This window comes from Amblyomma americanum, chromosome 4 (assembly GCF_052857255.1).
Source record: "Amblyomma americanum isolate KBUSLIRL-KWMA chromosome 4, ASM5285725v1, whole genome shotgun sequence".
In the NCBI taxonomy this organism is placed as follows: Eukaryota; Metazoa; Arthropoda; class Arachnida; order Ixodida; family Ixodidae; genus Amblyomma; species Amblyomma americanum.
Genome location: NC_135500.1, coordinates 98,396,279 through 98,418,092, shown reverse-complemented (window position 1 = coordinate 98,418,092; position 21,814 = coordinate 98,396,279). Strand labels below are relative to the sequence as shown.

At 52.6% G+C, this 21,814-nt stretch overlaps 1 protein-coding gene and 4 pseudogenes across 1 annotated transcript; all 5 read left to right on the top strand.

The window, feature by feature from the left end:
* The first annotated feature begins 1,757 nt into the window (after positions 1-1,757).
* Positions 1,758-21,539, top strand: LOC144129700 (uncharacterized). The gene is made up of 2 exons (XM_077663800.1): positions 1,758-1,883; positions 20,172-21,539. Exons 1-2 carry the CDS (start codon positions 1,758-1,760, stop codon positions 21,537-21,539), a joined length of 1,494 nt encoding a protein of 497 aa, XP_077519926.1.
* On the top strand, positions 13,262-13,380 carry LOC144130650 (5S ribosomal RNA; annotated as a pseudogene).
* LOC144130594 (5S ribosomal RNA) lies at positions 15,138-15,256 on the top strand (annotated as a pseudogene).
* Positions 16,182-16,300, top strand: LOC144130576 (5S ribosomal RNA; annotated as a pseudogene).
* LOC144130601 (5S ribosomal RNA) lies at positions 19,511-19,629 on the top strand (annotated as a pseudogene).
* Positions 21,540-21,814: the final 275 nt, after the last annotated feature.

Sequence of the window (21,814 nt, the reverse complement as noted above, 5' to 3'; positions counted from 1 at the left end):
CACTTATTTTGCTTTTTTTTAGTCTCTATAACGCTTTTTTTTTGCCTCACAGTTATATCAGTTGTCCAATATGCCTCAAGCAACTCTAGGAGGTGACGTGATTTTGTTATAAATAACAAATTACCGTTGGCAACGCACAGGGTCGTCCACTCTTAGTTGGAATGTCGCTCCGTGCTGACGGCGCTCCGAGGGGCGCCTCTCGCGGGCGCCGGAGAGACTATATTGCGCAGGAGCAGTGAGAGCTGTAGGCGGGGCTTCACGCGTCGTCTGCTGCAGTACGCTCTGTATTGCGGTGAAGTGGGCTTCAATTTTGAACTGCGTCCGCATAACGCCCATCGGAGAAACGTGAGAAACAAAACACTGCTGAGAAGCCTATCAGCCGCTTCTATCCCGTTGCAGCAACAGTAGCAAAGCTTTAACTATTGCGTGGCGCGCACTTTCTCCTGAGTGTCATTACTTGTACGTTTCAAATTAACCGTGCAAGCAGAACACATTGGTACTGTTTCTCCAACAAAATAAAAGCAGCTGATAGGCTTCTTAGCAGTCTTTTGTTTAGTCAAAAACTTTTCTCCGATCGGCGCTATGCACACGCAGTGCAAAATTGAAGCCCACTTCACCGCAATACGAAGCGCACTGTAGCAGACGACGCATGAAGCCCCGCCTGCAACTCTCACTGCGCCTGCGCAATAGTTTCTACGGCGTCCACCAGAGGCGCCCCGTGGAGCGCCGGCAGCACGGAACGACATTCTAAGAGTGGACACAACCTACGTACGTGCGGACACAAAACTCCGTGCGGGCTTGTGGGAAAACTGGAAGTGACCGCTTGGCTTCCCGGCTGTCATTATGACGTCTGCGGCGGCGTTTACAGTGCAGATTAAACCCGGCAATGCGCCGAGATAGCACGGAGGCGCACAGTGTGCCCATAATAGTGCGCAGGAACCCACAATTAGCGTTCACCGATATAGTCGACACGCATTCCCTACCCGGTCCATGTGTCAGCAGCGCAGGCTTGCTCCCGCTGCTCTTTCGGTGCATGCCGCAGTGCGTTACGATCGCCAGAACGGCACAGAAAAGCCCAGGGCACGTAATTGCACGCTCGGCGCCTGTAGGCACAAGCGACTGAAGTATCCGTGCGAAGGTTTGCATCCGGGAGGGGCCGCACACGGTACATAAGCGCTTCGAAAAGCTGTTTCTCGCCATCGGCCATACCATGCGATTCTACTTCCGGCTACCGTTCGGTGCGGACGCAAGATCATGCGGCGATAGCGGCTGTTGCTGGCCGCGGAAACAGGATTGAAGGTAAAGAACAGGACTACGAAGTCATTTTACCTACTGGTCTTGTTGTGTTGAACACCGTTTTTTTTGCACGGCGACGTGCGAGTTAGGCCCTACAGGGTCGAGGATTTCCGCGATGCCCTCGCCAACGCTGGTGCGCTCCCCGGTGTTGTGGCGTTGGGGGCGTATCAGGTCAACCATGCTTGGGCGGTCACGCTCAACAGTATGGAAGCAACGAAGAAGCTGGAAGCGTTCAAGGGACTAGAAATTAAAGGACGGCGGTGCATTATCAACGATCCTGCCGACCAGCAGGTGAAACTACGGTTGCACTGGATGCTGCACGGTGTATCCGACGACGACATTCGGACGGCACTTGAGCATTTGGGAACGTAACGGAGGTGACCCGGGAGCGTTGGCGTGTTTCAGGCGTCAAGGAGAAGGGGTCTACAACCAGGACCGTTCTCCTGAAACTGAAACCCGGTATGAAGGCTGACGACCTGGCCCACCAGTTACGCGTCGCCGGGGAGCTGGCCCTTGTTGCGGTGCCTGGACGGCCTATGCAGTGCCTACTGTGCCGTGGCACGGCTCACGCTCGACGTGAATGCAAGGTACCCCGGAGCTCTAAATGCAGGCGTTACGGCCACGGCGATAGTGAATTCGTTCCCACATACGCGGTGGCAACCGGTGTGGTATCGAGAGACTATACGGCAGAGCTTCTTATGGATGCCGTCGAGGCGGAGGAGGCGGCAAAAGGAGCCGAGGAAGTTGACAAGGCTGCTGGGACGACCGATATTTCGGGGTCTTTCAGCGAAGACACTGTGATGACCCCCCATAATGCGCAGGTCCACACGGGGCGGAGAGGCAAAGAGACACCGTATGGCTCAGTTTAAACAAACAGATATATTCAATAATTATACATGATTATGATTATACATCAGAGGCTGGGGCGTCCGAGCTTACGTGCCGACGACTTCATGGGGACGATGGAGGGGCTCCGGAGTTGAGCTCGAACGGTTGCTGGCAGAAGCTGCACGCCGTCGGGCTTCGGCGCTGAAGGCCCCCTGGGCGAACGATGTCGCCCTGAGCGTTTTCTCTTCCGACTCCTTGTCGATTTTTATATCCTCTTATCCCCACATTCCCTAGGGTGAGGACGCCCACGCCGGAGTGGGAGGGGCCTAGGGCTTTCACTTGGGCGCACAAACACACCACCGCACTTATGGTCTCGCCCCCGTCACGTGTTGAGTCCGAGGGAAAGAAGGTTGTCGTCGAGGTAGCGTCGGCTGTGGTAGACGGTCTCTGGCCCGCTGACGGTTCCCGCGGGTCACCGACCTCCGTTCTCCATCAAATGACACTCGCCACTCAAGGCCGGAACGCGAGGTCACTAAAAGGCCGGGAAAGTGGTCCCTTGTCCTGGGATGTGCTCGGGAGGGTTGGTGATGATGCCCGCCGTCTTGTCACGGGGCCAGGCCCGCCGAAACGAGGCCCCTTTGTCCCCGGCACGGTCACGGCAATTGGGGAAGATAATGCCCGTCTCCCCGCAGCGGCGGCGGCGGCGGCGTTCGACACGTGCCGACACTATGGAAAGGGGGTCCGGTTGTGCTTAAACCCCTTCGTTTTGGTCGTTCACTCTCAACGAGTATGGCTCGGTAATTGATGATGCCCGCCGTCTTGTCACGGGGCCAGGCCCGCCGAAACGAGGCCCTTCGTAGCACACACAAGGAACGTCACACTCGCTCACCCTCCAGAAGAATGTTCTCCGAACATTTGAGTCCATGCAGCTCCCCTTCGCTTTCTGAATCGCCTCGCACAGTGCGTCCGACAAAACACTTTTCGCTGCACTCAACACCACTGCACAACACCATATGCCTCAGCTGTCATAACTGGCGTCTCCAGGGGCAGCACTGATCTTCTTTTACAGATAAACATGAAACTCAGCACCCAAGCCTCTCCTTTCTAGTCCAAACTGGACTAAATAAGTTTACCACAGTTACAAAGGAGCTCCCACTTCTAGCACGATCACGGCACAGACAAAAATATAGAAAACGAAAGGAAGTAGGGCAGGTTCTGCATGCGCTCCCCATGCTCTCCTGTGAAGGTGTTACTTAATGACAGAAAGGTTTATTACCAACTCCGATATCTTAGCACATAAGCACATAGCAATGTTATGAGCTGCGGCATTACACAATTCTAACCAGTTCACAACTCCGCTCTGTTTACGCCATTAGTCCGACTTAGCTTTCCGATTTCGCAGCGGATATCGGCCTTCATGAGTCATACCAAGTAAGTCTGTGATCCTTTGTCTGCTTTGAGACTCGCGAGGGCTCGTGGCAGGAGCCTCTCCTGGCGTTATCTGCGCGGCAACCTCGCGCGCTTCTTCTTCTAGCAATGCATGAAGTAAATCCGGTGGCATTCCGGCTGTCACCTCTGGCGCCTGCCGAACAAATGCAGGAGAGGGCGTATCTTGGGATTTATCTGCGCGCTCCGCTTCACTTCTATCCCCATCAAAATCCGCGCTTTCCATTTCCTCATTTCGTGAATACTGAACCGGTGCCGACTTGAGGCGATTTGCGTGTATCCTTATCAAGCGCCGGTTCACGTCTCGGACTCCGAAGTTTACCGGAGAAAGCTTCTCGACAACCTCGCACGGTCCTCTCCACTTCGTCTGGAACTTACGAGCTAGCCCAATCTGCCTTTGGCAGTTTTCAATGTACACGCTGTCCCCCACATCAAACGGCGCGTCTCTAGCACTGCGATCGTGCACCTCCTTCCTGCGCTTCGCCGCTTTCTTTAAGGCCTCCTTTGCGATGTCCCTCGCCACTTGCAAGCGCGATTATAGCTCAACCTTATAGTCGTCCAGTGAAGCATATGGGACACGATGGGGGCCCTCTGGCACTTCACTAGGCTGGTCCGGGTCTCGGCCATAGAGAAGAAAGAATGGCGATTCGCCCGTGCTCTCGTGTGCTGCGGAATTGTAGGCAAACATTGCATACGGGAGCCACAAGTCCCAGTCCCGCTGGTCGCGCGAAACAAAATGCGACGGGAACCCGACCTCGGTTTGGTTCAGTCGCTCCACCGCGCCGTTGCAAGCCGGATGGTACGGTGTTGTCTGCTTCTTAGCGATCTTAAGAAGCTCGCAAACTCTCCTCATTAGCTGCGACACGAAGTTCGTTCCCCGATCTGTCAAGAGTTGCCTCGGGGGTCCATGTCGGAGCACGATCCGTTCGACAAATGCTCTTGCAACCGTGTCTGCCTTCTGATCTGGGAGTGCTACCGCTTCCGCGTATTTTGAAAGGTGATCGAAAAATACTAAAATGTACCTGTTTCCGGAAGTGGTCGTGGGAATGGGCCCAATATGTCCATACCTGTCCGCTCGAAGGGAGCCGAAACCTCAGTGAACGGCTGAATTGGAGCTGGTCTTCGTCCCTTGGGTGTTTTTCTTTCGAGACAGGAATGACACTTCGCACAGTAGTCTCTAACATCCTGTCGCATGCCACTCCAAAAGTACAAACGCTCCACACGCCTGCGTGTCTTCGCTACGCCAAAATGACCGGCGCATGGCGCATCGTGAAACGCGCGAAGAACCCTTTCTGTCCACGACCGAGGTATGGCGACTCTCTCCCAAGCGGTTTTCTCTGGTCTCCCTTTCCTGGTTGGCCTCGTGCGCCGACACAGGGTGCCGTCTTTGCCAAAGAAATAACCTAGCTGTTCGGGGTGAGACGGTGCGCCCTCTAAGCTTTCGATTATTCGCTTCAGGTCAGGATCTTTGCACTGCTCTGTGCGTAATTCGGCGGGGTCGACTACGGGGACAAACTCATCTATAGCTGCCACGGCAGCTGTGCAGCTGAGTGCATCAGCATTCAGATGTGTCTTTCCTGACTTGTGCTCCACTTCAATGCAGTATTCCTGCAGGTGTAGATTCCATCTAGCGAGTCGCGAGCTAGGGTCCCTGACACTCATCACCCATTTCAGAGGATGGCAGTCTGTGACTAGCTTGAATTTGCGGCCGTAAAGGTAGCATCTGAAGTGCTTTACTGCCCAGACAACGGCGAGGCACTCCCTTTCCGTAGCTCCGTACTTTTGCTCTGTGGGGCTCAGCTGTCGGCTAGCAAAAGCAACGGGATGTTCTTTGCCCTCGATAACCTGAGATAGCACGGCACCAACTGCGAACTTTGACGCATCTGTGGCCATAACGAAGGGCAAATTAAAATCCGGGTGGCGCAACAGCGGTGCACTCATTAGCTTCCTTTTCAGGGCCCCAAAAGCATCCTCCGCGTTTTCGTCCCAGCGAAAGGCGACATTTTTGGCTGTTAAGGCGGTGAGAGGCTTAGCGAGCTTGGCGAACTCCTCTATGTGCCTTCGGTAGTAACTGATCAGGCTGAGAAACTGCCGGACCTGGCGGACGCTAGTCGGGGATGGAAAATTCGAGACACACCTTAGTTTCTCAGGGTCCGGTCGCACGCCGTCAGCTGAAACAACGTACCCGAGGTATTTTGCCTCGTTTTTGAGGAATTGGCACTTCGAGGGCTTCAGCTTGAGACCCGCTCCTCTTAGTCGCACCAAAACCTGCTCAATATCGCGCAAATGGTTCTCAAAACTCTCACTGTATATGATTATGTCATCCATATACACGAAGCACAGCCTCCCCAGAAGACCTGCCAGGATAACATCAGCGGTTCTCTGCCAGACAGCAGGGCTGTTGGCCAGACCCATCGGCATTCTTTTCCATTCATAGTGCCCTGAGGGCGTGTTGAATGCCGTTTTCTCGGCATCTGCCGGATCCATTGCTATCTGCCAGAATCCCGCCGCCATGTCCACTACCGTGAAGTACCTGGCAGAGCCCAGCTGAGAAAGCGTCTCCTGTATATTGGGGATGGGGTATGGATCGATGCGAGTTACGGCATTTAGTTTGCGGTAGTCCACTACCAATCGATACGAGCCATCTGGCTTTTCCACCAATAGTGCTGGTGCTCCCCAGGGTGACTTTGAGTGTTCGACAATGCCGCGATCAATCAGGTCCTGCACCGGCGACTCCATCTCTTCACGTTGGGAGTAAGGAATCCTGTACGCACGCTGGTAAACGGGCGATGAAGTGCCGGTTTCTATCCTGTGCTTTATAACGCCACAGCAGCCCAAATCCAGGTTGGACGTGGCGAATACCTCCGAGTAGTCGTTCAGCAAGCCAGCCAGAGCCTCCCTCTCCCTGGACTTTACGTGAGAAAGATCGAACAACGCCTTTGGAGCAGCCGAAGGACTAGCATGCTCTACAGTTGCGAGTACCGTATCGGTGGGCTCACGTTTCTCTATCGCAGAGGTGAAGAAAGCCAATGTTTTGTTCTTGGGAAGGCTCAGTGGCTGCTGGCTACAGTTAACCACCCGTAGGGGCACACTGTTGGCGTCATTAACTGTCACGAGGCACGCGGCTGCCTTCAGGCCATTGCTGAGAGAGTCGACCAGCTCAAGCACTCCCACGGCGCCGCTCGCTTCATCTGAAGGCACACACGCGTACAAAATGTGCTCCGACCAAGGAAGGACGACCGCCTCATCGACCAGCCTGACGGCAACCCGCGAATACACATTCTCCAATGATCCCACTGTTTGACGGGTGTCAATATAGGTAATGCGAATCTCAGCCCCTCTCCTGTTCAAAAACGAAACTTTTGAGCCGCCCGCATTAACCTCTTCCTCAGAGAATGAGACTACTACCTTCCCTTTTCTCAAAAAATCCTGCCCTAATATACCTGACACTCCGTTTGGCAGAGACACCGTGTCCGGGCATACATAGCAGGGGTGCTCCAATGCAATTCCGCCGAGAGAGAAGTGTAACCGGTAGAGTCACACTTATGCCAAGAGGATCCCCCGTTATGCCTACAAATTTGGTTGCAATACCACCAGACGCTTCCAACACCTCGCGGTCCCCCTTCCTTCGAAGCGTGTTAAAACTGCTCTCCTTAAGCAATGTCACCTTTGACCCCGTATCTATCAACAATTCCATGCAACAACCATTTAACTTGCAACGCACAACAGGGCATGCCTTGTCGGCCACACAAACCACCACCATCTCATCATCCACTGCTCCCTCCCCACGCTCCTCAGGAAGGGGAGGACTATCTAGTTTTTTGTCTCGGTATCTGGAGCCCCGCTGTAGGCTTGCTTAGGGCGTGTCTCGCCTGCTTCTCTTTGTGGCTCCCCACGGCGCACGTTTTGGCAGAACCTGGCGATGTGTCCGCGACCCTGGCAAGCGAAGCATACGATTTCTTCAAAATCTCGCATACCGCGCCTGTAGCTTTGTGGCGGTCTCCGGTTTCCAGCGAATGGGCGCTGTTGAGCGCGCACTTCAACCTGGTGTTCCACCTGCTGAGATAGCAGCTGTTCTAAGCGATCTAACCGCTCTGTCAAGAGAGCAACCTCAGGGTTGAGCACCGCTCTCTCTATGACGCGTACTCTCGCTGCGGCTGTCGTTAACGCCTCATTTCGTTCCTCATCCAATGCGGCCGCCACGGCTTGGTCGAAATTGCTCGGCTTGCGCGAGAGCACGAACCGGCGCACGGGGTCTTGTTGACCAGCCACGAACAAAGCGGTCATTTCCTCTTTAAGTAGATCCTCCGCGTATTTCTTCTTTAGCTGGTCTCCTTCCTCCTCCCTGCTTAACGTATCGCGTGCTAGGCGCTGAAGCCGCGACGCAAACGTTCGCACGTCCTCTCCTACCATCTGTCCGGCGTCACGGAACCTCTGTACCCGCACGTGACGTGGTTCAGTGTCGAAATGCTCAAACGCGAGCTTCTTAAATTCCGCAAATGATTTTGTGGATTTTACTTTTTCGTCTCGCCATGCAAAATCATGAGCAGCTCCTGCCATCTTACACCTCGCCGTTCCCAGCATTTGAGCATCGGACCATCCCCCCCATTTTCCCAATCTCTTCTAGCATGGAAAAAAAATCGCAGATTGGAACCCCTGTCTTATCTCCCGTAAACGTCGGAATGAAGCTTCCTAATGCCAGCATGCTTGCTCCGAGCGACGGCTGTGGAGTGGGAGCTCCCTCAGATACAGACATTTTTTTTTCGCTCAAGCCCTCCGGTGCCTCAAGTCTCTCAAATGGGGGTAAAAGTCCCACAATCAGTCCCGTGATTCCCATTTGATAACAATTTTGAAGTCATGAATGTCGCAGCATTCAGAGGACATTTGCTTTTGAGACCCCACTTCTGACACCAGTGTGATGACCCCCATATTCCGCAGGTCCACACGGGACAGAGAAGCAAAGAGACACCGTATGGCTCAGTTTAAACAAACAGATATATTCAATAATGATACATGATTATGATTATACATCAGAGGCTGGGGCGTCCGAGCTTACGTGCCGACGACTTCATGGAGACGATGGAGGGGCTCCGGAGTTGAGGTCGAACGGTTGCTGGCAGAAGCTGCACGCCGTCGGGCTTCGGCGCTGAAGGCCCCCTTCGCGAACGATGTCGTCCTGAGCGTTTTCTCTTCCGTACTCCTTGTCGATTTTTTATATCCTCTTATCCCCACATTCCCTAGGGTGAGGACGCCCACGCCAGAGTGGGAGGGGCCTAGGGCTTTCACTTGGGCGCACAAACACACCACCGCACTTATGGTCTCGCCCCCGTCACGTGTTGAGTCCGAGGGAAAGAAGGTTGTCGTCGAGGTAGCGTCGGCTGTGGTAGACGGTCTCTGGCCCGCTGACGGTTCCCGCGGGTCACCGACCTCCGTTCTCCATCAAATGACACTCGCCACTCAAGGCCGGAACGCGAGGTCACTAAAAGGCCGGGAAAGTGGTCCCTTGTCCTGGGATGTGCTCGGGAGGGTTGGTGATGATGCCCGCCGTCTTGTCACGGGGCCAGGCCCGCCGAAACGAGGCCCCTTTGTCCCCGGCACGGTCACGGCAATTGGGGAAGATAACGCCCGTCTCCCCGCGGCGGCGGCGGCGTTCGACACGTGCCGACACTATAGAAAGGGGGTCCGGTTGTGTTTAAACCCCTTCGTTTTGGTCGTTCACTCTCAACGAGTATGGCTCGGTAATTGATGATGCCCGCCGTCTTGTCACGGGGCCAGGCCCGCCGAAACGAGGCCCTTCGTAGCACACACAAGGAACGTCACAACACTAGTGAAAATGGCAACGAAGGGGAGCAAGTTGAAGAGGAAGAATTACTGTCGAGTCAGGCGAGCACGTCGACAAACGGGGAGAGCGTCCCGTCAAGGAAGGACGCCAAGCCAATGACCAGTGAGAAACAGCAGGACCAGAGCTGCGCCCGTTCAGCGAGCGGCACCGCCTCAGCCAAGCGCCCTCATGCCCTGACCGGCAACCAAGGGGACAAGGCGGCCGCTTCCAGTGGTGAGGAGCCGCCAGCAAAAACTGCTCGCTCCCGACGGTCTTCCCTCAGACCGACATCCAACTTTTTGGCGGACAAGCGTGCCGGCGATAAGGGAGCCCCGCGGCAAGGTCAGGGGCCTGCACCGGATGGCTCCGGTGGCAACGACGGCGTCTAGCCATGTGCTAGACGGGAGGGGTAAGCACCATGCTCTTGGCCTCTTCACTCTGTGCGAAAATGGCTTCGGTAACCCCCTTGAAGGCAGCCACACTCAATGTTAGGGGCTTGGCAGGAAAGAAAAAGCAAAGCCAAGTGTACCGGCTTTTAACGGAGCACGATATCGACCTACTGGCCGTGCAGGAGACAAAAGTAGACGGGGAGGAAGAGACCGGGAGCATGATGCGACGTTTTACGTCTAGATTCTACGCTGTCGTAAGCGATGCGATTGGTACATCTGCTGGTAGCGTCCTTTTAGTGAATAAGTTGCCGGGTCTTGTCGTGCACGATCATTTCCAGTGCCCTTCAGGTCGATGTGTCGCTGTCAATTTTACATTGAATAACGCTGTGTGGCGGGTTGTCTGTGTGTATGCCCCGAATGTTGCGAACGAAAGGGCCGCGTTTTTTCAGTGTTGAACAGCGTCTTTGTTTCGAGAAACAGCTTATCATCACAGGCTTCTTCAACTGCGTCTTGAACGGCTGCGATAAGACCAGTGCAAGGGCGTTCAGAGACGCAAGTACGAAGGTACTGTCGCAAATAATAGACAAATGTAACCTTGAGGATGTGGTGGAGTGCATGCAAGGCGTGAGCGGTGTGAAGTACACACACTTTCAAAGGACAAGCCATGCTCGACTTGACCGCATTTATGTACCGCTTGACGTGACTCCAAAATGCAACAGTTACCATGTAGGGCAGGTGTCTTTTTCGGACCGCTGTTTAGTAGAATGTGGGATAGGAGTGAAAAAACGGGGCAGTGCTTTTAGTTGGGATCTGTGGAATATAAATAACAAGCTAATTAAGGACTATCACTTTAACCACGCAGTAATTGAAGAAATAAGCAAAATAGAGCCTAGTGAACTGAAAATATGGCTACAGTGGGAACTTTGCAAAGAACAGGTTAAAATTAAAGCAGTCGAACGGTCTAGTGCCATTGCGTACGAAGAGAATCTAAAGGAACGCAATCTAAGATGTATGCTTGCAAAACTGCTCGCAAAGGAATGTGAAGCATCTGGTAAATGGATCGATGACATCAGGAAAATAAAACAAAAAATTCAGCTAATAGAAGAGGACCGATATCGCGGAGCGTTGGTGCGGGCCATAGCGGAAGATGTTGCTGCAGGGGAGACGCCGACGAAACGAGCGTTGGGAATTGAAAACGCCCATGCGCAGCGAAATCACATTGACAGCATAGAATGCGGTGGCATCTTATCAGACGAAAACGAACATATACAGCGTGCGTTGTTTGAGTACTATCAGGCGCTCTTCGCATTACCGAATCAGAGGTCGAAATGGCAATAGACAATTTAAATTCTGTGAAATCAGCAGCACCAGACGGGTTAAGTGCGGCGTTTTACAAAGCATTTAAGAGCAGAAGCGCGCCAGTGTTGACGACGGTCTTTAATGAAGCTTACGACGTAGATGAATTGCCTCCGCCTTATGGAAAATCACACACTGTCCTAATCCCAAAAACTGATGAAGCTGACAAGTTACGACACGTAACAGGGCACAGGCCAATTGCACTCACAAACGTGGATTACAAAATTTACATGAAGGTGTTGGCCCAAAGGTTACAGTGTGTAATCCAGGGAATTGTTGGCCCCCGTCAAACGTGTGGGATAAAGGACCGGTCTATTCTTACTAGCATACACAAGGCAAGATGTGAGCTCGAGTGCTGCGGTCTTACAAATAGTCGCGTTGTCATCTTGCAGCTTGACCTCGAAAAGGCGTTCGACTGTGTCGCGCATAACATTTTGCTGTGCATTCTGCATTACGTGAATGTTGGTTCTGTTATCCGGGAGGGAGTCGCCTTGGCGTATCGGAACTGCACGACGATATTGATTGTTGACCATAATCTGGGGGCCCCCATTTTCGTGTAGCCTTCGGTACGTCAAGGCTGCCCCCTCGGCCCTCTTCTGTTGGCCATTTACATTGAGACGCAGTGTTTAAACTTCATTGAAAAGGAGAGAATCACTGGTTTTCGGCTGCAAGCGGCGTAGGTCAAGCTGCTGGCATATGCGGATGATTCGGCGGTTTTTTCCGTTAATCGAGGAAGTGTAACTGAGACCGTTGAATGCGTCGCAGAATTCTGCAAAACCTCAGGCAGCCGAGGGAACTGGTCTAAGTCAGTAGGGCTCTGGCACGGAGCATGGCAAACGACACCTGACCACTTTGCAAACGTACCCTGGGTGAAGACCCCAACGAAGTACCTGGGAGTACCGCTACAAAGCTATCGCGATAGTGAGACATATTAGAAGGCGCGGACCCAGGATGCACGTGAGAAGGCGGAAAGATGGAAAGGAACAGGATTATCAATTTTCCCCACAGACACCGTGTGCAACCTTTTCTTTATCAGCAGGGTGTGGTATGTGATGCAAGTATTGCATTGTGGAAAAATGAACATATAGAAGATACATCGAATTTTCGCTCTTTTTTTTTGTGGGCTGCGCAATGGGAAAGGTGCAGCCGGACGAATTTATTTAGAAGAGTTAAGGATGGTGGAGTGGGCCTGGGACACCTTTTCTTGCGGTAGATTGTTAATAGATTTATGTTTCTGCGTGATGTCAGTGATCCGTTTTTGCGCACCGCGTGCCAAGTAAGGCTCGGGCGTGCGCTGCCTGACTTTGTCGTGGCAACCGAAACCATGTCTTGCGGAATTTTTGGGTACTTCAGAGAAGTTGTCGCAAGTGTGCGGTTTCTCTCAACGATGTTTTCCAACGAATATTTATATACAGTGAACAAGAAGAAGCTGTATAAGAATTTATGTGAAGTTTTTCTGCCGGAACTATATATGTACAGGGCCTTGTACAGTGGAGGCCCTGGAAGGAATGTGTTAAAGCTCGAGGGTAACGAGAATGCACGTCGAGCCAGGGGTTAAAACTATCTTTATCAAGTTGCACCCTGGAACGTTTTCAGTCAAACTGTTATTACAGGATAAGGGCTTATTTGTTCCGTGGGGTCCTAACTGCCTTATCTGCAAGCAACCAGAAACAATAGATCACGTTTTTCTGCATTGTTGGGAAGGGGTTTTCTTTTGGGACGTACTCCAAAGGACGATAAAGAAACAACTTCCACTTCACCCCCATGCAATACGGTATCTGTAAGTTGATACCGAGGATGGAGTACCGTTTGATTTAATAACGTTAATTGGCCTCCACAAAGTTTGGCGCTCGCGAATGGCAGGATATTACTGTGATCCCGACGCACGGCCAGCACGACTTAATTTTCGTGAGGCTGTGCATCAGTTTGTTGAGAGGGTCAGACCTGATGGCGATGTTTCCGAGTGGTTGTCAAGGGATGAGCCTTTGATGGCCCTAAAGGAAGTTTAATGTGACGAAGCAAGCCCTTGGCAGGCTGACTCTATCCGTAGCATATGTTCGCTGTGTCCTGCAATTTTGTTTTAGTCGTTCTTTTGCAATGCCAAAGTCAGGCAATAAAGAAAAAAAGAATCAGCAATACCATGCTGAATACGCCGGTTCTCGTCCGATCACCGAAGCTAAGCAGCATTGGGCTCGGTCAGTACTTTGGAAGGAAACCACCTGGGAACACCGAGTGCTGATGGCACTTCTTTTGCATTTTTTTTCGTCTCTATAACGCCTTTTTTTCCCTAACAGTTATATCAGTGATCCAATACGCCTCAAGAAACTCTAGGAGGTGTCGTGATTTTGTTATAAATAACAAATTACCGCTGAAAACGTACGTACGTGCGTGCTTGTTGCAAAACTGGAAGCGCCCGCTTGGCTTTCCGGCTCTCATTCTGACGTCTGCGTCGGCGTGTACAGTGCAGATTAAAATACGGCAACGCGCCGAGATAGCACGGAAGCCCAGTGTGCGCATAACAGTGCGCATGAACGCACAATTAGCGTTCATTGATATAGTCGACACGCATTCCCTACCCAGTCCATGCGCCAACAATACAGGTTTGCTCCCGCTGCTCTTTCGGTGCATGCCACACTGCGTTACGATCGCCAGAACGGCTGAGAAAAGTCCAGGGCACGTAATTGCACGCTCGGCGCCTGTTGCCACAAGCGACGGAAGTATCTGTGCGAAGGTTTGCATCCGGGAGGGGCCGCACACGGTACATGAGTGCTTCGAAACGCTATGTGTCTCGCCATCGGCCATACCATGCTTGCTGTTTCCAATACTCGCACGTGACAGAGCTGGAAAATGAAAAGGCACCAATCTCTCCATTTTCGCCAGAGCTACAGTCTGCAACCTGTTTTTTATTAGCAAGCTCTGGTATGTGATGCAGGTTTTGCATTGCTCTCGGGTGCACATTCAGAAGTTACACCGGATTTTTGCCGTCTTTATATGGGCTTCCGAATGGGAACGTTGCAGCCGAACGAACCTGTTCCGGCGGGTAAAAGACGGGGGGTTGGGGCTAGGGCACCTCTTTTTAAGGCAGCTGGTGAACCGTTTTTTGTTTTTTCGCGACGTCTCAGACCCATTCTTGCGCACCGTGTGCCAGGAGAGGCTGCGGCGATTGCTGCCCGAGTTTGTTGTTACCACAGAAGAGCTCTCGGGTGGAATTTTTGGTTACTACAAAGAGATTGTAGCAAGTGTTAGGTTTCTTTCAGCGCGTTTTTCTAGCGATTATTTGTATAAATTTAAAAGAAAGAAGTTGTACCATGATCTTTGTGATATTGTTTTCCCAGAGCCTATGTACAGGGCCTTGTACAGTGGAGGTCCTGGAGCTGATGTTTTAAAAAGGGTAAAGAAAATGCAGGTGCCACCAGGAGTAAAGACCTTCTTTTTTAAATTACACACCGGGACACTCCCAGTTAAAAAGTTTTTGGAAGGAAAGGATTTCTTTTTACCGTGGGGATCGAACTGCTTAATTTGTAAACAGCCAGAAACAATAGACCATGTTTTTTTTGCATTGCTGGGAAGGGGTTTATTTTTGGGATGTGTTACAAAGGACAATAAAGAAAGAGCTACCACTTGACGCGCAGGGAATTCGTTATTTAAGCACAGACAATGAGGATGGGGTACCATTTGATCTCATAATGCTCTTGGGCCTCCACAGTATATGGCGCTCCAGAATGGCTGGCTATTATTGTGATAAAGACGCACGACCTGCCCGAATTTATTTTCGGGAAAGAATGGACTGCTTTCTGGCCATCCAGAAAGCAGCTGCGGAGCCTCCCGAGTGGCTCTCGAGGCTAGAGCCGCTCTGTATGCTTCGTGAATTTTAGTATGACGAAGCCAGACTCATGATGGCTGACCACGACAGTGTCGTATGTACATAGCGTTTTGTGTGTTTTTTGTTGAGTGTTTTTTGTGTAAATGTTATGGGTCAAAGCCAGGCAATAAAGAAAAAAAAAATCGGCCATACCATGCTGAATACGCCGGTTCTCGTCCGATCACCGAAGCTAAGCAGCATTGGGCTCGGTCAGTACTTGGGAGGGAGACCACCGGGGAACACCGAGTGCTGATGGCACTTTTGCATTTTTTTCGTCTCTATAACGCCTTTTTTCCCTCACAGTTATATAAGTGATCCAATACGCCTCAGGCAAATCTAGGAGGTGTCGTGAGTTTGTTATAAACAGATTCCCACTGGCAGCGTATATGTACGTACGGACGCGAAACTCCGTGCGTGCTTGTGGCAAAATGGAAGCGACCGCTTGGCTTTCCGGCTCTCATTCTGACGTCTGCGTCGGCGTGTACAGTGCAGATTAAAATACGGCAACGCGCCGAGATAGCACGGAGGCCCAGTGTGCGCATAACAGTGCGCATGAACGCACAATTAGCCTTCATCGATATAGTCGACACGCATTCCCTACCCAGTCCATGCGCCAACAATACAGGCTTGCTCCCGCTGCTCTTTCGGTGCATGCCACAGTGCGTTACGATCGCCAGAACGGCTGAGAAAAGCCCAGGGCACGTAATTGCACGCTAGGCGCCTGTTGCCACAAGCGACGGAAGTATCTGTGCGAAAGTTTGCGTCCGGGAGGGGCCGCACACGGTACATAAGCGCTTCGAAACGCTACGTCTCTCGCCATCGGCCATACCATGCCATATACAGTGGAGGCCCAAGAGCATTATGAGATCAAATGGTACCCCATCCTCATTGTCTGTGCTCTAGAATGACAGGCTATTATTGTGACAAAGACGCACGACCTGCCCGAATTTATTTTCGGGAAAGAATGGACTGGTTTCTGGCTATCCAGAAAGCAGCTGCCGAGCCTCCCGAGTGGCTCTCGAGGCTAGAGCCGCTCTGTATGCTTCGTGAATTTTAGTATGAGGAAGCCAGACTCATGATGGCTGACCACGACAGTGTCGTATGTACATAGCGTTTTGTGTGTTTTTTGTTGAGTGTTTTTTTGTGTAAATGTTATGGGTCAAAGCCAGGCAATAAAGAAAAAAAAATCGGCCATACCATGCTGAATACGCCGGTTCTCGTCCGATCACCGAAGCTAAGCAGCATTGGGCTCGGTCAGTACTTGGGAGGGAGACCACCTGGGAACACCGAGTGCTGATGGCACTTCTTTTGCATTTTTTTCGTCTCTATAACGCCTTTTTTTCCCCTCACAGTTATATAAGTGATCCAATACGCCTCAGGCAAATCTAGGAGGTGTCGTGATTTTGTTATAAATAACAAATTCCCAATGGCAGCGTATACGTACGCCCGGACGCGAAACTCCGTGCGTGCTTGTGGCAAAACGGAAGCGACCGCTTGGCTTTCCGGCTCTCATTCTGACCTCTGCGTCGGCGTGTACAGTGCAGATTAAAATACGGCAACGCGCCGAGATAGCACGGAGGCCCAGTGTGCGCATAACAGTGCGCAGGAGCGCACAATTAGCGTTCATCGATATAGGCGACACGCATTCCCTACCCAGCCGATGCGCCAACAATACAGGCTTGCTCCCGCTGCTCTTTCGGTGCATGCCACAGTGCGTTACGATCGCCAGAACGCACGTAATTGCACGCTCGGCGCCTGTTGCCCCAAGCGACGGAAGTATCTGTGCGAAGGTTTGCATCCGGGAGGGGCCGCACACGGTACATAAGCGCTTCGAAACGCTATGTGTCTCGCCATCGGCCATACCATGCTCTGCCCTCTCTTATTTTGTATTTACATCGAAACACTGTGTAGGAAAGTAATAGAAGACAATAGTATTAATTTCTTTAGGTTGCAAGCTGCTGAAGTTAAGCTGCTGGCGTATGCTGACGACGTTGCTGTATTCACGGTTGGTCAGGGGAGCATAAGCGAAGCTGTCGGGTGTGTACGCGAGTTCAGCGAAGTCACCGGTAGCGGGGTTAATTGGTCCAAATGCATCGGACTCTGGCATGGATGGTGGTGTTAGATGCGGGGCTTTTCTCCCGTAGCAGGCCACCGGTGTTGGGGGATTGCGCTTCGATCCCACCGCTGCCACCAGTTGTTAGGTGTGGGGCTCCAAGTTCCATAGCAGGAAACCGGTGTTGGGGGATGCCGCTTCGATCCCACCGCTGCCACCAGTTGTTAGATGTGGGGCTTCTCTCCCGTAGCAGGCCACCGGTGTTGGGGGATTGCGCTTCTATCCCACCGCTGCCACCAGTTGTTAGATGCGGGCCCCTGGTTCGCCTGTGCCGTCTCTCGCCAAGGTCGGTGTCCCCGGGTTCCGGATCGGGAGACTGCTGTAGTGGGGTTGACGAAGAGATGAGAGGGTCTTCGAGGTGAAGGAGAGACTGAAGGGTTTATTTACATTTATACAAAGATTGAAAGAGTGAATCGGGAGCTGGCGAACACACGCCAGGTCGCTGCTTAAATAGGGTCCGCTGTCCCCAGGTCCCTAGTTGGGGAATCTAGTTCATTAAAAATGCGTCGAATCACTGTGATGTAGATCACGTGTCCAGTCTTCCGGGTCCGCCCCCAGCCACACACTCTTGCCACTTCTGGCAGATTGGGGTCCGCGCTGTCCAGGCTTCCGTGATGAATAGCCCGAAGGGGGTCCCACTGAGAGCGTCGAAGGTCAGTCACCTGCACTTCACAGCGGTAGCGTGGGGGCGAATGGATCCCACCGCAGTTCGCAGAAGCTTTCACGTAGAGCGTGGGAAAGCACAGTCCAAGTCGAAGTTGTTTTCGAAGCACGAAGATTCCAGAGACGTTGGCTTAGCCGAACCCGGCCGCATTTGTCACGGCTGATTTGCAGTTCCGCCGCTCGCCGGCTCCCCCGCCGTCCCCTCCGGGAGAAAAATGTAAAAATGTCCTGGGAGGGTCCGGCGTTGAGAACAAAAGACGAGTTCACCAAAGCCTTTCTCAAACAGCAGGGGGGGGGGGGGGGGAAGGACCCTTGTAGACGCCACCACCTGCACTCGTAGCGCTGCAACCACATCGACGGCCCTTTGAAGCCTCGGTAGATTGATGATTCCCAGTGGCTTTAATATTCTTGGCATGTTGGCGTCTCCAAACGTAACAGTGGCCATCCCACCCGGACCATTTTGCCAACGTACCGTGGGCGACGACACCGGGCAAGTATTTGGGCGTTCCGCTCGATGCTTATCGCGAAAGCGAGGAGTATTGGAAACAGCAAACGAAAGAAGCACGTGACAGAGCAGGAAAATGGAAAGGCACCAATCTTTCCATTTTCGCCAGAGCTACAGTCTGCAACCTGTTTTTTATTAGCAAGCACTGGTATGTGATGCAGGTTTTGCATTGCTCTCGGGTGCACATTCAGAAGTTACACCGGATTTTTGCCGTCTTTATATGGGCTTCCGAATGGGAACGTTGCAGCCGAACGAACCTGTTCCGGCGTGTAAAAGACGGGGGGTTGGGGCTAGGGCACCTCTTTTTAAGGCAGCTGGTGAACCGTTTTTTGTTTTTTCGCGACGTCTCAGACCCGTTCTTGCGCACCGTGTGCCAGGTGAGGCTGCGGCGATTGCTGCCCGAGTTTTTTGTTACCACAGAAGAGCTCTCGGGTGGAATTTTTGGTTACTACAAAGAGATTGCAGCAAGTGTCAGGTTTCTTTCAGCGCGTTTTTCTAGCGATTATTTGTATAAAACTAAAAGAAAGAAGTTGTACCATGATCTTTGTGATATTGTTTTCCCAGAGCCTATGTACAGGGCCTTGTACAGTGGAGGTCCTGGAGCTGATGTTTTAAAAAGGGTAAAGAAAATGCAGGTGCCACCAGGAGTAAAGACCTTCTTTTTTAAATTACACACCGGGACACTCCCAGTTAAAAAGTTTTTGGAAGGAAAGGATTTCTTTTTACTGTGGGGATCGAAGTGCTTAATTTGTAAACAGCCCGAAACAATAGACTATGTTTTTTTGCATTGCTGGGAAGGGGTTTATTTTTGGGATGTTTTACAAAGGACAATAAAGAAAGAGCTACCACTTGACGCGCAATGAATTTGTTATTTAAGCACAGACAATGAGGCTGGGGTACCATTTGATCTCATAATGCTCTTGGGCCTCCACTGTATATGGCGCTCCAGAATGGCAGGCTATTATTGTGACAAAGACGCACGACCTGCCCGAATTTATTTTCGGGAAAGAATGGACTGCTTTCTGGCCATCCAAAATGCAGCTGCGGAGCCTCCCGAGTGGCTCTCGAGGCTAGAGCCGCTCTGTATGCTTCGTGAATTTTAGTATGACGAAGCCAGACTCATGATGGCTTACCACGACACTGTCTTATGTACATAGTGTTTTGTGTGTTTTTTGTTGAATGTTTTTTTTGGGTTAAATGTTATGAGCCAAAGCCAGGCAAAAAGGAAAAAAAAATCGGCCATACCGTGCTTAATACGCCGGTTCTCGTCCGATCACCGAAGATAAGCAGCATTGGGCTCGGTCAGTACTTGGGAGGGAGACCACCTGGGAACACCGAGTGCTGATGGCACTTCTTTTGCATTTCTTTCGCCTCTATAACGCCTTTTTTTTCCCTCACAGTTATATAAGTGATCCAATACGCCTCAAGCAACTCTAGGAGGTGTCGTGATTTTGTTATAAATAACAAATTCCCGCTGGCAGCGTATACGTACGTGCGGACGCGAAACTCCGCGCGTGCTTGTGGCAAAACGGAAGCGACCGCTTGGCTTTCCGGCTCTCATTCTGACGTGTGCGTCGGCGTGTACAGTGCAGATTAAAATACGGCAACGCGCCGAGATAGCACGGAGGCCCAGTGTGCGCATAACAGTGCGCAGGAACGCACAATTAGCGTTCATCGATATAGTCGACACGCATTCCCTACCCAGCCCATGCGCCAACAATACAGGCTTGCTCCCGCTGCTCTTTCGGTGCATGCCACAGTGCGTTACGATCGCCAGAACGGCTGAGAAAAGTCCAGGGCACGTAATTGCACGCTCGGCGCCTGTTGCCACAAGCGACGGAAGTATCTGTGCGAAGGTTTGCTTCCGGGAGGGGCCGCACACGGCACATAAGCGCTTCGAAACGCTATGTGTCACGCCATCGGCCATACCATGCTCATTCCCACTTCCGGCCACCGAGCGTGACGGACGCGGGATCATGAGCTCCGGCGGAGCGGCGATTGCGGCCCTTGCTGGCCGCGGAAACAGGCTTGTTGCCGACGCAGATAAGGACTACGAGATTGTTCTGCCTACTCTGCATACAGGACGTGTTGTGTTTAACACGGTGTTTCTGCATGGTGACGTTCAAGCGAGGCCCTACCGGGTGGAAGATTTTCGGGACGCCCTCGCCAACGCTGGTGCGCTCCCCGACGTCGTGGCGTTGGGGGCGTATCAGATAAATCATGTGTGGGTGGTGACGCTCAGCAGTGCTGAAGCCACGAAAAAGCTTGCTGCATTGAAGGAACTACAAGTGAAAGGACGCCGGTGCATCATTTTCGACCCGGAGGATCAGCAGGTTAAGCTGCGCGTGCATTGGATGCCGCACGGTGTGGCTGACGAAGACATCAGGACTGCTTTCGCGGCGTTCGGAAACGTGACGGAGGTGACGCGGGAGCGTTGGCGCGTCCAAGGGATGAAGGAGAAAGGCTCAACCACCAGGACCGTGCTACTCAAGTTGAAGCCTGGAATGAAGGTGGGTGATTTGCCACACCAGTTGCGAGTAGCCGGTGAGCTGGCCCTCGTGGTTGTGCCCGGGCGACCGATGCAGTGCTTGCGTTGTCACGGCACGGGCCACGTTCGCCGAGATTGCAAGGTTCCCAGGTGTTCCCAGTGCAGGCGCTATGGACACACGGACGCGGACTGCGTCCGTACCTACGCGTCGGCTACCGGTCTCGGAAAGGCGAACGACACCGTCGAACTCATGGACGTCGCCGAGGCGGAGGAAGCAGCGACTGGCACGGACGAGGCGGGCAAGCCGCCTTCGACGCTTGCCACGTGTTTGAGCTCCGAGGATAGCACCAAGGCGGCCGACGAACCAGCGAGCCAACCGCCGACGGTAGACTGCCCCCGCTTTGCTAACGAGACGTCAGGGAACGGGGCCTGCCCAACAGAGCCTGAGGACGTCGAGGCAAAAGAGCCGAGCGAGGACATCCACGAGAAGAGCGGCGCCCGTGCAACTAGCGTCACGCCCCCCGTCACCACACCGGCGAAGCGTCCCCACGACCAGACCAGCCCCGAAGGGGACAAGGTGGTAGCGCCCGGCGTCGAGGAACCTCTTGCAAAGACGGCTCAATCCCGGCGTCCGAAGTTACGGCCGCGCCCGAACCTTTCGGATGACAAGCGGGCCCGCGGCAAGGTACTCCTCGAGCAGGCCGATGTTCTTCCGCCGGATGATACCGGCGGCAACAGTGGCGTCCAGCCGCGCGCTAGACGTGGGAGGTAAGCGCCATGCTGTTGGGTCCTTTCCTTTTGAGTTAAAATGGCTCCCGCCTCTGCCTTTAAAGTCGCTACGCTGAATGTACGAGGCCTGGCGACTAGGAAAAAACAAGGTCAGGTGTATCGACTTATTACGGAGCGCGAGATAGATGTATTGGCCGTGCGAGAGACGAAAGTGGACGGCAACGAAGGAACCGACAGCATGGTTCTGCGTTTCACGACTAGATTTTTTGCTGTCGTCAGTCATGCAGTGGGGACATCTGCTGGTTGCGTGCTCTTTGT